The sequence below is a fragment of the Gracilinanus agilis genome, chromosome 6 (assembly GCF_016433145.1).
Source record: "Gracilinanus agilis isolate LMUSP501 chromosome 6, AgileGrace, whole genome shotgun sequence".
Taxonomy (NCBI): Eukaryota; Metazoa; Chordata; class Mammalia; order Didelphimorphia; family Didelphidae; genus Gracilinanus; species Gracilinanus agilis.
Window position 1 is genome coordinate 249767116 of NC_058135.1, and position 14944 is coordinate 249782059.

The 14944-nt window shown below is 34.5% G+C and overlaps 1 protein-coding gene across 1 annotated transcript in view; it reads left to right on the plus strand.

Moving 5' to 3' along the window:
* Positions 1-14944, plus strand: part of ANO3 (anoctamin 3) — a 575082-nt gene that overhangs the window by 446409 nt on the left and 113729 nt on the right. The window contains exons 7-9 of the mRNA XM_044681841.1: positions 3300-3406; positions 5687-5742; positions 10978-11099. Coding sequence (XP_044537776.1) covers positions 3300-3406; positions 5687-5742; positions 10978-11099 — 285 coding nt within the window. The remainder of the gene's footprint in view (positions 1-3299; positions 3407-5686; positions 5743-10977; positions 11100-14944) is intronic.

Sequence of the window (14944 nt, forward strand, 5' to 3'; positions counted from 1 at the left end):
ATATATATATATATATATATATATATATATATATATATATATATATATTTAGTAATAGTGGTAATGGTTGGTATTGATTTTATAGCTCCATTTTGAGGACCAAATGAGAGGAAGAATAAAAAATTCTTTATAGACCTTAAAGATCTTAAAGAAATATTAATTATTAATCTTTTGAAAGAATATCCCCTGTACCAGTTCTTATTTTCTACTTGTTTAACATTGAAAATCTGAGAGATTTGATGGGTTTGGGGGAGAGGATATAGGACTTGACTTGGCTTACACAGGCAAGTCAAATTGATCTGTGCTCTTCATGATTTAAATGATCCTTCCAAGGATGAAGGTCATGTCCATCCATGACTGCCCATTCTATTTGGCTTTTGTTCATATCCTTCCATGAGTTTGCTACAGAGGGTCTAGCCAATGTGCAGGAAGCCATCTTTGGTTTGCTCTAATATGAATAAGATACCAGTGGAAACTTTGGACTATCCACTTAGCATCTCATGCTCTTGCCATTTGACCAGCCTTACTTTATTTCCTCTCTTACATTTATATGCCATTCTTTTCCCTATTACTCCTTTAGTCATGTAGAGATTAAAATTAATATGCAAAAGCTGAGTATTATATTTAATAAAGTTTTATTAATAATAAACTAACAAAAACCCTAACTAAAAGGTAATAACCAGGCTGATCCCACTCCCAAGAGCAAAAAAGAGCAAGAGGGAGGAGTTACAGCAAACTATATACAAATGTGGATAACAGAAACATGGACAAAGGGAAAAACACTCTCGGTAATACAGAAAGGAAGTTTGGGTAATGTATTTTTAGGGATTCAAGATATTTCCAGCTATACAATCATCTGTTGCTACCAGCTCTTACCTACCATCAATAAATCAGCATTTATTGTCTATTCTTTGCCAGGTACCATACTAAATGCAAAGCTTCAGCAATGACCTCTTTGTGACAATTATCCTCACTTATTCAAACACTGTTTTGTTTAATGATGAATCATCATAAAATAATAAGGTCAAACTATTGGTATTTAAAAGATCTAGCATAAAATCTGAGTTGAGGGAATCCCTGTGGATGATAAGGTCCTCAGAATGCTCATGTTAGCAGATGACATTACTTGGATTTCTAAACAACACTGAAGGACCTCCCTGAAGAGATGTCTCCTCTAGCCACTCAAAAAACGTTAGCCTGACCAACCACACAAGAATGATCAAGTGGACAGATAATTCTACTATACCTCTTATGACATATATTTGAGTAGACCACCTATAGTCTTTGTTTATCTCTATATAAATCTGAGATATGCAATACAAAAAGAAGTCAAATCTAGAATTCAACAGTTGGATATTGGCTTTGGGAAACATGTCTTTTTAATAACCTTGGACATCTCTCAGAAACAAATCATTTAAATCCTCATCTACCCAAAATGGTACTATTGTTATTACCCCTCACTTGGGGTGAATGAGGTGTCTGGTCAACCCAAGATGCTGTTTTAAAGAGTGCTATATCTTTCATTCATTGAGTTCATTATTTAAAGAATACCTTTATTGTTTTTTTTAAGTTTTAAATTCTGTAGTTACTAAGGAATAAGATCACAATAAAGGACACTTAGTTCCTCAAATATACGAATTATGATTGAATCAGGGCATGAATTGTGACCAAGAATTCTTGAAGGATCACTTTGTTCTCTATGTACAGGCACTGACAATTTCCACTAAACTATAAGCATTATTTATTAGCACTGTAGCATGACATAATAAATAAAATGCTGTACTTAAAGCCAAGGAAGTCTGAGTTCAAATCTGAGCTTAGATATATATTAGCTTTGTGACCTTGAACAAGTTATTTCATTTCTCTCAGTCTTACCTTCCTTATCTGAGGAACAAGGGATCCAAACAAGGCGAGATCTGAGGTCCCTTCTAACTAAATCCATAATCTGTGAGTTTTTCTGTCCCTCATTTTCCTCATCAATAAATATCTCCCTCAGTGGTTCTAACATCTTTTCTAGCTCGAAATCTATATTTCTATGTGCCTAGCAAAGAATGGTGCCTGAGGAATGACTTCTATAAGTTCTTTGGAAGGTTGGCCACTAGAAGATAAAAAAATTTTGGTAACAGTAACTTGTGAAGAATGTCTACTAAAGCAGAGAGGTCATCATCTATGTGGGCAAAGAGAGAGCCAACAATGATGATAATGACATGATGATGATGATGATGATGATATGAGAAAGAAAGGTGGAAAGAAATATTAGACAGACAGACAGAGAGAGCCTGAAAACTGGACAGCTCCCATTCTCAAAGAGATTGACTACTGAAGGAGTAAAGCCATCTGGAGAGTGAGTTGATCTGGGAGAGAAGCAAGCAAGGGCCAGGCCCCCTCCAGAAATGGCAATCCTGGCTTTGGACCCCTTAATTAGGAGAACAGTGTTCAGAGTAGAGCCAAATGAAGGGGAATAAAATGTTACTGGAGGAGCCATCTGGAGAGAGAGCTGAGTTGGAGATGCAATCCCCTGAAGTCTTAATGCTTCAGAAGGCAATGCAAGACCTTTGCAACCTTGGAGCTCATCATTATGAAAAGCATTCATCACTGGATTGTTGTGACATGTGGTAGGAGTGTGTGTGTGTGTGTGTGTGTGTGTGTGTGTGTCCAGTAATAGACTCCCAGACAACCAAATGTATTGTGCAACGTGAAGCAGAGTCCTCATTTGGACCAAGGCTTTAAAAGGAAAGCAGGATGTGGATGGCCCAAAACAAAAGAATGGTATAATTAGTCTTTGGCAGGATCTCTTCCCTCCAACTAGAATCAGACTGCATTGATTTAGATAAGGAGGAATACAGAGAGGAAAGCATTCATTTCTTCACTGAGAAGGAACTAAAACTCTGAGAAGTAATCTAGGAAATGGTGACTGAATTTTTAATCATGTCTATTTAGAAGAAACCCGGCTGCAAGCCATATTTCTTCAAAGCAGAACATAATTCAGTTAAAGCAAATGTATAGGCTGCTCTTCTCGCCCCTCATTCCATGCTGAGGATGGATACTTGAAGGGAGACATTAAAAATGGCATTTGATAGGTGATCTCTTTTATGAGTATATTTTTGTCATGAATTAACTTTCCTAGTAATGGAAAGTGAAATGTCAGGCTCTTAGTTGTAGAAATGGAACGACCATGAAAAGAAATCATCTTGACTGTAGTTTTAAAGAGAAAACCTTTGAGATTGTTTGGCATTTACACACTCTTACTGTGTTCCTTGCTGTGCTCTATCTTAAACCTGGTCCAATCATTTCCACAGCTTTACAATAACAAATAAGGACACTTTCTTCAACAATTCCACGAGAAGTAGGATTGTCCATCATGTGCTACAACGTACCAAATATGAAGATGGGAAAACAAAAATGGGTAAGACCTTCCTCAAACACTGCTACACCACTGATGTTGTAAGAGGACCTTGGAAATGGGAGTGGGAGCATTTTCCAGTATTTTAGTTGAACCTTTGCCACTCGCTAGTTTGGTCAACCTGGACAAGTTATTGCTCCTTTCTGGGTATCACTTGAGAGTGGGAATAAATTGTTTCTTTGCTCTCTTCTAGCTCTAGGTGCTAAGATCCTTTTCAGTCCTAATCTTTTGAGACTGTGAAAATAAGAAGTCTGCCTCTAAATTGCAAACAAACAAACAATATTTCAACTAAGACTTAGCCTTTGGCAAGAAACACAGTTTTGTGTAATGAGTCAGGAAACTCTCTTTGTGATGTTTTTCATCTACTAAGACTAAAGGACATAGGTTTCAGCAGAATAAGTTTAGCTCCATTTTTCAGAGCAATAATTTTAATTCTCTTCTCAATTCTGCAGTTTAATTCAATTTGATTGCCTTTTGTTGAGTGCCCACTATGTCTCAGGCACACACCAGGTTCTAGGGCTATAATGAAAAATAAAACAAGAAATAAACTCTGTCTACAAGAGTTCTGCTTTGTTCTTTTCAAAGATAAAGTGTATTCTGTAGTTAAATGGTTGGCATTTGTTAATAATAATAATAATAACCATAATTATCATTATTATTTATTAGCACTTTAGGATTTAGAAAGCACAATAGGTATGTTATCTCATTTGATTTGTTATTTGCACCCTTCACACTTAAAAACTAAAATTCTGGCAAGTGTAAATCCATGCCAGCTGCCACTAAATGACCTTTAAAGCAGATTCTGATATTTTAATAATTTTGATAAAGCAGATTCTTGAAAGGTCCCAAGCTTCAACTGGTTTTAATAAATACATTGTGGATAACTTAAACAACCTGACTTTGACCACTAAAGGCAGATTCACCATTTTTAGGTGGGAGAAAATAAAATCTACAGTCTTTCAGGGTTTGGAATTTTTAGAAACTGTCTACCTTGTCGATTTAAATGACTCTTGAAAGATGACATCTTCTCTCTTTTGCTGCCACCAAATGAATGCCAATGGTTTCTTAAAAAATATTTTGAGGGGGCAGCTGGGTAGCTCAGTGGATTGAGAGTCAGGCCTAGAGATGGGAGGTCCTGGGTTCAAATCCAGCCTCAGACACTTCCCAGCTATGTGACCCTGGGCAAGTCACTTGACTCCCATTGCCCACCCTTACCACTCTTCTGCCTTGGAGCCAATACACAGAAGTTAAGGGTTTAAATTTTTAAAAAAAATTTTGAAAATAGATTTAATATCTTCCTTGTCAAGTATAATAATGTTAAGTTAACTATCCACTAATTTGTTTCAGGTTCATGCAAAATTGAATGGGCATTCACTTATTCATCCCGCCAACATATACTGAATGCCCATACTATTCTTAGCACTATGATAATCATAAAGGATGATAGTAAGATAAATGTAACTTAGTTTTTCATATCAAGTAACCAACAATCTAATAAGAGTAGGCTTTAATGCCTAATATGTATACACAAACAAATATAATTCAAATTAGAATTGATATAGAAAATCAAATATTCCAATGGACCTGTGATTTCATCAATTTGGAAACTCTCTAGCTTTGAGAACTACAACCTAACTAAATCTCATCCTATGGGACCCTTGTCCTCTATTCCCTTAATGAACTAGAAGTCTCCCACAATTGCTTTCTTAAATACTTAAGAAGAAACACAGGGTTGGGGAAATGGACAACAGCACCTTGAAATCAAACATAAAAAAGTGATTACAACCAGAGTAAATCAGGGAAGGTTTCACAAAAGAAGAATCACTTAAGTTGAGATTCTAAGGATATTTATAAGATGAAGGAGGGCATTCTTAGTTTTAAAAATAGGACAGTGAAAAAAATTATATATGGATGTAGGGAAGTATTAGAAAGGGTCAAAGAGGGCAATGAAGAATCAACTTTGGTGGCAACCAAGATTATATAATGTATGAGACAATAAACTAACTATAAACATACAGAACATTTCCTGGCCCAATGTGATAAAATATATTATCTTAGCCCCTCTTTTCTCACCATCAATGATATCAATATAGTGACTGGGGTGAATGTCCTACATTGCCAGTGTTTTATTTTGTCATTTTTGTGGTCATCAACAATATTTGGATTATTTCAAGATTTCATGTAGTTGTACCCTGAAAGTAAGGTTCATGCTCAGATGTAGATTTTCATTAATTTAAGGATAGCATCTATTTCGCACATTGACTGCTTTTCTTGTTTGCTTAGGTATCAACAAACTCTTGAACAATGGTACATACGAGGCATCCTTTCCTCCTCATGAGGTAACTTCAAATTCTGTGTTAATATTTTTAAAACCTGAATGATTTTGTTACAATTTTAAAATCCAGGAATATAAAATATGTTCTCATTTTTAGCCACTTATATTCTCATCCTACGGAAAAATTTGACATATTAATAATTAAATACACATATATTTGCAAATATATCTATATGAACAAATAATAAAGTAGAAACCTTTTGTGTTTTAAATATTGGCATTTATTTCTGTGAATACCCAACATGGATGCTTCATTTTGGCAGTGAGGTGATGCTAGGTTCTTCAACACTATGCCAATAACTACAAATAACTTACCCAAATGGAATGGCTTTGAGTAGGGAACAAGAAGTGGATTGCCTGTATATATTTCATTTGAAGGTCTGCTTAGCTCAGTTAAGAGAAGCTCACTCCCAAGATGACTTCAGGGGGATGAATTGACATTTCATTTGAAATGTACTTTTTCTTTAAATACTTTGTTCTTGAGCATAAATGCTGTGCATTTTGCTTGAGTATTTAGATTTAAAACGTTTGTCTTATTTATCTCATTTTTCAGTTGCTTTGTATGTTTAATGTTCCTTTTGTTTCCTAGCATTCATATTTTTGTATTGTATAATAAATTTATTCTAAGCTGAAATGTATATATATACATGTATGTATGTATGTAGAGAGAGACACATATGCACATATCAATGTATGTTTGTATATATACACTTATATGCATGCAGCTGCCCACATAAAAATAAATTCAGAGCTGCAAGAAAATTTGAGAAGAGGATGCACAGAATTATTATCTACATCACTACATGGGACACCCATAGGGACAAAATCATGTCTCTTTTGGCATTCTGAACTCTTAGTACTTGAACAAAAGAAGATTCAATTAGAGATGGAGAAAGAGATAAATGGAGAAGTTGCTGAAGATTCTGACAGGCTCTTCTGGGTACTCAGAAAAGCTTTAAAACCTGATGACGCTGGTATATCATTTATCTCTCAAATGTTTCTTCAAACACCTGGCTTTTCTTTTCATTATTACAAGGGTTGATCACTAATACCACTTAAGTATATCAGCTGTGATTAGGGCTGTTGAGGGTTTCACATTTGGTTTTTGTTCTGTTTTGTTTCACTTTTAACCAATATATAAAGAAAAGGAGAACTTTTTATAGACTAATAGATTAATTTTATAGTTAATTTTTATGGATTAACTGGACAAGATATATTTATCATGCATTGCCAAGCTTAGGCACAAATACTGGGCTCATATCCTGATGCTACATTGCTTTCTCTCTATCTCTGTCCATTCATTTGTCTGCCTTTCTCTTTCTCTTACACACACACACACACACACACACACACACACACACACATCTACATACACATACACCACTGACTGGTTGTGAGCCTTCAAGCCATTGTATTTTTTCAAACTTCATGTTATTTGTCCATACAATATGAGCTAGAGGTACTAGAGGATATCTTAGTCCACTTCCAAAGTTAACATTCTGTGATTTTGAGTTACATAAGTTGAAAGAAAGAAGTGTTGGTTCACAAAGATGTACATGCTTGCATGGCAGGCTGCTTGCCTTAGATGTAATTACTAATTTATGATGAAGTAAAAGACACAAAAAAGAAAAGTGTTAGAAAAAAAGTTTGATTATGTCAAGTGGTTTAAAAAGAGAATCTCCTTTTCCTTTATTAATCAGAAAAATGCTAAATAGGATTTTATTACATACCCTCATTATTTTCCTTAAAAAAGAGTAATCAGATAGTGGAGAATAGAGGTTAGATGAGGAAGTCACTTCTTGGCTGCCAAGGAAATGGGTCACTATGAGAGCAGACAGGAAAGTTTGAATTTTCTAGGTCTAGTTGGGGAAATGAATGAATGAATGAAAAATAGATTAGTTGCTTACTATTTGCCAGGCTTGAGACAGCTGCATGTACAATGGATAGAGGGCTGGCCCAGGAGGACCTGAGTTCAAATCTAGCCTCAGACACTTACTAGTTATATGATCTTGGGCAAGTCACTTAATCTTGTTTGACTCAGTTCTTTATCTGTAAAATGAGCTGGAGAAGAAAATGGTAAAGAATTCCAGTATCTCTGCCGAGAAAATCTCAAATCACATCATGAAGAGTCAGATATGATTAAAAAGCAACTGAATAATAACATGTTCCAGAAATTGCCATAATTGTTAGGGATACAAATACAAACAAGCAATAAAGTCCTTACCCCTAAGGTGATTTCATTCAACTAGAGGAAAATAACATCCATGGGGAATGACGGCCAAGAAATGTTGTTGTTTTTTTTTCCCCAAATGGAATGTTGACTACAGTCACATAACCATTGAATAACACATGTTTTCCAGGAATGGTAGAGTTACTTTGAGGTTTGTTCTCCATTACACTTAAGAAGCAGAGTCACAGTGTGAGTAATATGGCATAATAATAATAATAATAATAATAATAATAATAATAATAATAATAATAATAGCTTGAATGTTTTATGGTGGGACCTGGGTCTAGGAGTTAGGAAAAAGCATCCAAAAGGTCATTTCTATATCTGGAACATTTCCAAACCCATCATCTACCCTTATCTTTGGAAGTAAGAGAAAAGGAAATTCCACAGTTTATAAATATTTTCAGCATAAATAGGTAGCATTCAGGATTATTCCCTGTTCAATGAATTCCCTGTTCTAATCAGTTGAGATTTTATCATATTCAGTCTTCTTTACAAAAAAGCCAACCCTTTCTCCCAGAAAAGTCTAGAGATTCCATTTTAGCTCTAGGTCCCAGACTCCAAGAGGAAAGAAGATTTTATAACCAACTCAAATTCTAATTCTACTTGCTTTCACCTCATAACCTCATCATAGAGACAGTGTGATATAGTTGAAAGAATGTTGGAGAGCTGAGGTCACAGAACAAGGGTTTCAAAGCATGGTTTTGCTGTTTACAACCTGTGTAAAAACACGAAAAAATAAATAGTTATTAGCAAGGATACATGGAGAGGCAAACCAAAAACTAATTGGAAATTAAGTAATATGATTATCCAAAATAAGTTAAAGAACAAATCGTAGAAACAATAATTTCATTGACGACAATGACAATGATGAGACTTCTTACCCAAACCTATGGGATGCAGACAAAGCAGTTCTAATGGGAAAATTTATATCATTGAGTGCATATATTAACAAATTAGGGAGGGCAGAGAGTAATGAATTGGGCATGCAATTTAAAAAACTAGAAAGCAAACAAATTAAAAATCCCCAGATGAAAACTAAATTAGAAATACTAAAAATCAAAGGAGAAATTAATAAAATCGAAAGTAAAAGAACGATTGAATTAATAAATAAAACTAGAAGCTGGTACTTTGAAAAAAAAACAGATAAAATAGACAAAGTACATTTAAGTCTAATTAAAAAAAAAAGGAAAGAAGAAAACCAAATTAACAGTATCAAAGATGAAAAGGGAGACCTCACCTCTAATGAAGAGGAAATTAAGGCAATCATTAAAAACATTCAACATTAGGAAAACCATCCACATAAGTGACTATATCAACAAGCTAACAAACAAAAATTTCATGATTATCTCAATAGATGCTGAAAAAACTTTCGACAAAATACACCATCCATTCCTATTAAAAAACAATAGAAAGTATAGGAAAAGAAGGACCTTTCCTAAAAATAATAAACATTATATATCTAAAACCATCAATGAGCATCATATGCAATGGGGATAAATTAGAAGCCTTTCCAATAAGATCAGGAGTGAAACAAGGATGCCCATTATCACCTCTATTATTTAACATTGTACTAGAAACACTAGCAATAGCAATCAGAAAAGAAAAAGGAATTGAAGGTATTAAAATAGGCAACAAGGAGACTAAGCTATCACTCTTTGTAGATGATATGTTGGTCTTCTTAATAAATCCTAGAAAATCAACTAAAAAGCTAGTAGAAATAATCCACAACTTTAGCAGAGTTGCAGGATACAAAATAAATGCACATAAATCATCAGCATTTCTATATATTTCCAACACATCACAGCAGCAAGAGGTAGAAAGAGAAACAGGATTGAAAATCACCCTAGACAATACAACGTGTGTAATTAAGTTGACCTCTCTGTGTCTCTTCTTTATCTAGGTCAAAAATAAATAAATAAACAAACAAAGAAACAAAGAAACAAATAAATGAATGAATGAACAAATAAATAAATAAATAAATGATTGCATTGGACAATCTTTGATGTTCCTTCTAGCTAAAGATATATAATTCTTTGGTCCATTATTTCCTTGGAAAACAAGAAGTCACACACACATACACACAGGCTCCCCAAACTTTAATCTAAACACTCAGCTTTCTCTATTAACAAAGAACTTCTTTATTCTTTAAAAATAAAAGTTTTCAAAGTAATTGCCTTCCAAGTGGTTTGCAACATAGAGATTAAATATTCATTGACCTACCAACTTTGAAGTTCTGTGAAAGAGGGGATGAATTAAGATTTGCATCTTTCAATCAATGATCAATCAGTTAATTCAACACCTACTATGTGCCAGGTATTGGTGAGCCCTGAAAATACAAAAAAAGGCCAAAAAGAACAATCAAAAAATCATCTGAGGTAACACATAATTTAACCGAAGGGACAAAAATCAAACAGTTATGTCCAAACAGAACATGCATGTGTATATGAACATGTATGCAAACAAATATACATGTACATAATTTCTTCAAAAGTAACATGTAAAGATTCTAAAATTCTAGAAAATCTCTCCTAAATGGTTCAGTGTCTTTGCCAACTCGCCAGATTTCATAGTTTTGTAGTCTTTGAAGTTTAGAATATCCACCAATTCAGAATTACTGCCTAACTTTTAGATAGAATTTAGAAAGAAATTAGATAGAATGCAATATTTTCCATTCATTCAAATTGTTGTCACACTAAATAATAACTTTATTAAAGGCCTGAGGTGCTCTAAACCTTAAAGACAAAAGCAAATTTTATTCTAAGTGATGTAACTCTCTCTCAAAGTGAGGAATTTTTAAAAAACAAACCTTAAATTCAGATTTAAAGGTCATTTGAGGGGAGGCCTGAAAAAAATAGTTCCTCGATCATTTCTACAAATATGTGACATTTATACCATTAGTCAATAAAATGTCAAATGAGACCTTTAAAAATAGAAAAAATAAAATTGTTGTGCCACTCTGTTTCTCATTTCCCACTTGTGATAGGTGTCCATTTTCTTTTTCTTTAGGGAAGCTACCAGAGCAGACATCCAATTAAAACTCACGGAGCCAAGAACCACAGACATCTGCTATATAAGCGCTGGGCCTGCTGGGGAATGTGGTATAAGTATCAGCCCCTCGACTTAATCAGGTACAAAGATTTTCCAGAGAATTGCCATTTAAAGGGAAAAATTGGTACCTTATTCTTCTTGTCTCCAACAGACCGCAATCCAGGGTTCACATCAGAGCAGTTTCTGCAAATGAACTAACATGAGCTTTTATACTCACACCCCAAAAGGTTTTTGTTATTTTTAAAAAATAATTTCTATGGTTGTTCTTCTGTCCTTTCAGTCATGGCTGAATCTTTGTGTCCCCGTTTGGAATTTTCTTGGAAAAGATAATGGAGTGGTTTGCCATTTCTTTCTCCAGTTCATTTTATAGATAAGGAAACTGAGGAAAATGGGGATAAGGGACTTATCCAGGGTCTAATTAGTATCTGAAGCTAGATTTCAAATTAATTTAATTTAACAGTTCTATTCAATTTAAATCTTCCTGACTCCAAGCCTCATGTCTTATCCACTGTGCCATATAGCTGCATTTATATAGCACTTAGAATTTTATCCAGTACTTTCCAAATATTTAATTTTATCCTCACAAACACACAAGAAGATAGGTGATAGTATCACTATTTTACAGTTGAGGAATTTGAGAAAAACAGAGGTGACTTAATTACTTAGCTATACTTAAAGTGACTTTTCTACAGACAGATAACTAATAAGTATCTGAGGTCAAATTTATACCCATGCCTTCCTGACTCCAACTATAACACTCAGTCTGTTGTACTTCCTACCTTCCTTGACAAAAAAATAACATTTTTCCAATTCTTATTCTTATTTGGGGGCAATTTTTAGTGGCTCAGAGAGAATCACAATCGTGATCTGCAAAAGTCATCAGAGAACATTTAGTGTGACTTCCTCACCTTACAGAGAAGCCCAAGGCAGGTTTAGTAACTAAGGTCCTTCAGAACATGAGATTCACCAGCAAGATTTGTTCTTTGATTCCTCAGTGGAAAAAGTGTTGGGTTTGGCCAGGAATATGTGGGTTCCACATACTATTATCCAATAACTGCCATTCATAGAGCATCTGACAATTTGCAGAATGCTTTCTATGCATGTTGTCATTGGGATTACATAACACCATGAGGAGTTATTTTATCCCAAATATCCCAAAGATATTTTATACCATTTTTCAAATAAAAAAAACTGAGGCTCAGAAAACTTCAGTGATTTAACCAAAAGGTCACAAAACTAGTGTCAGAAATGGGATTTGAACCCAGGTTTTCCTGATTTTGAATCCATCAATGTATTTACAACCAGGTAGTATCTCTCTCCTCCAAAACACACACACACACACACACACACACACACACACATCTTTGAGATAGGGTCTCAGGATGTTAATTTTTATAGATTTTTATAGATAATGAAATCTGGGGTGAATCAGAAGAAGGATAAGATCCCTCAGTGTTTTTGGTTCCAAGTAGAGTAGTCTATGTTCTAGACACTGAGTTTGTGATCTTGAACCAAAGCATTCATACCCCTCTAATCATCAATCATTTCCCCCAACCCCCAGGAAGTCTTCTACTAAGTCCTGAATAGCAATCTGCTGGGGGAGAAAGTTATCATAGAAGGTATTCACCAGCACCATAGAAATCTCAGATCCTTCATATATTCACTTATATGTTTTTCAAGTAAAAAAAAATGTTCATTCAATTCTTCAAAATAGAAGGTGAAAGAAGGATATTCTACTTTTTTAAATAAAATATCAATATTGAGAATATTCTATGGGCTTTTTAAAAAGATTTTAATCTGATTTAATTACATGCTTAGGTAGACCTAATGGCAGAATGTTCTAACTCCAGATAGAAATTTTAATTGAGGAATAAAAGCAATTTTCTTAAATTCTGACTTACTTATTCAGGTAAAGAGAATATTCATTTATGCAGGGATGGCCTTGAGTATTTTGAAAGCCAAACAAAATTTTAAATTCTTCAGTTCCCTGATAATACTTTCTAAAGAGATATTGGAGATCACACAGTTTAACTAAAAACTCAATCTAAATACTTATGTTCAAAATCCAGCTCTGCTGCTTTTTACTACCTATGTGACCTTATAGAAGTCAAATAAACTCTTACGACCTCATTTTCCTAAACTGTATCTGGTGTTCCTTCTGCTTCTGAGTCATTTGATCATATGAAATGACTGTGATCTTCTTGAATGGCAATAAACTTGTTGACAAGTTTACTGAGTGCAAATAGAGATCAAACTTGGGGAGAGAGAAATTAAAAAAAGGGAAAATCTAAGAAAGTGCAGCATGAAAAGAATTTCCTCCCCATCCAACTTGGATTACAGGACATACGTTAGCTCTGATGCATCTGTGGTTTGATCTGCTTGCATCAAATACATGTGAGGGTGGACACTTCAACAAAGTCTACAAGACAAAGGAGAACATTAGGAAGGGACATCCTCCAGAACCCCTCTGGGTGCTGGTTCTTGTATCTTGTCTATCTAATAGCACCAGAGAGGGGACTCTCACAAGTCACAACACAGATATAGACTCAGAGAATCGTAGAGATGAAAGAGATCTTAAGGATGACCTTAAAATAATTACAAGGACAACTAGGTGGCACAATGGATAGAGCACCAGGCATGGAGTCAAAAAGACTCATTTTCATGAGTCCAAATCTGGACTCAGATACTTACTAGCTGTGTGACCAAGGGCAAGTCACTTAACTTTGTTTTCCTCAGTTTCTTAACCTGTCAAATGAGTTGGAGAAAGAAAGGACAGACCATGCCATTATCTTTGCCAAGAAAACCCCAGAGTCACAAAGAGTTCAACATGCCTGAAAACGGCTCAACAATAACAAAAAGTATTAGCTTATCTAACCTCATTTTATACAGGAAGAATCTGAGTCTCAGAGATGAGAAGCAATTTTCCCAATCTCAGATAACTATCACCACTAATTGTCAAAGTTGGGAATAGAACCCATGCCTCTTGACACCCAATCCAAGGGATTATTTTAGGAATCCAACTGGTCATGGGCTCATTAGCACACAAGGCAAAGCGGATGTTTCATTTGACAATAATCCATAATGAGAACAAGTGGGAATTACGAAGTTCTCTTATTCCTCTGTGCTGTCATGGCTACATAAAGGATGTTGGTGAGAAATGGGCAGCCTTCAAATAGCAGTTCAGGCTATTTAAGGATAATTTTTTGTTTTCTTTACAATCACTAGTTGAGGTAGAGAAAAGATCAGAGAAAACTTGGAGTCAGGAAGCCTGAGTTCATGCAAATTGAAACATTTCATTCTTTACTTTGTTTCTTCCATGAATTTTTCTCTAATGGAATCAATATGTATATTTTTTCAGAACACAAGGAACATGGAAATATGTATTCCATGACAGTATAAACTATATCGTATTATCCACCTTCTTGGGGAAAAAGAAAGAATGGGAGGGAGAGGGAGAATACTAATTGCAAAATATCAGAAAATGAATATTTTAAAATTGTATTGATATTTTAAAAATGAAAATTTTAAAAAGCCCAAGTTTAAATTGCACCTTGGACAATTAATAGCTATAGGAGTTTAAAACAAATCACTGAACCTTCTCCCAATGTCAGTTTCCTAATCTGTAAAATGGGAATAATAATAGCATCACCCTCACAAGGTTATTGTAAGGATCAAATGATATGTGGTTATGTGAAAAGAATTTTGCAGAACTCAAATGCTACATAAATGTGAATCATTACTAACTACTAAAGCTTCTAGTTGTTATAGTGTGTAGAGTGCTGGACCTAGAATTCATTCTAATATACTACACTGAGAAGCAATTGTTTCAGTCATATAGTAAGAAATTGGAAATTAAATAATATGATTATCCAAAATAATTTATTGAAAGAACAAATCATAGAAACAATTAATAATTTCATTGAAG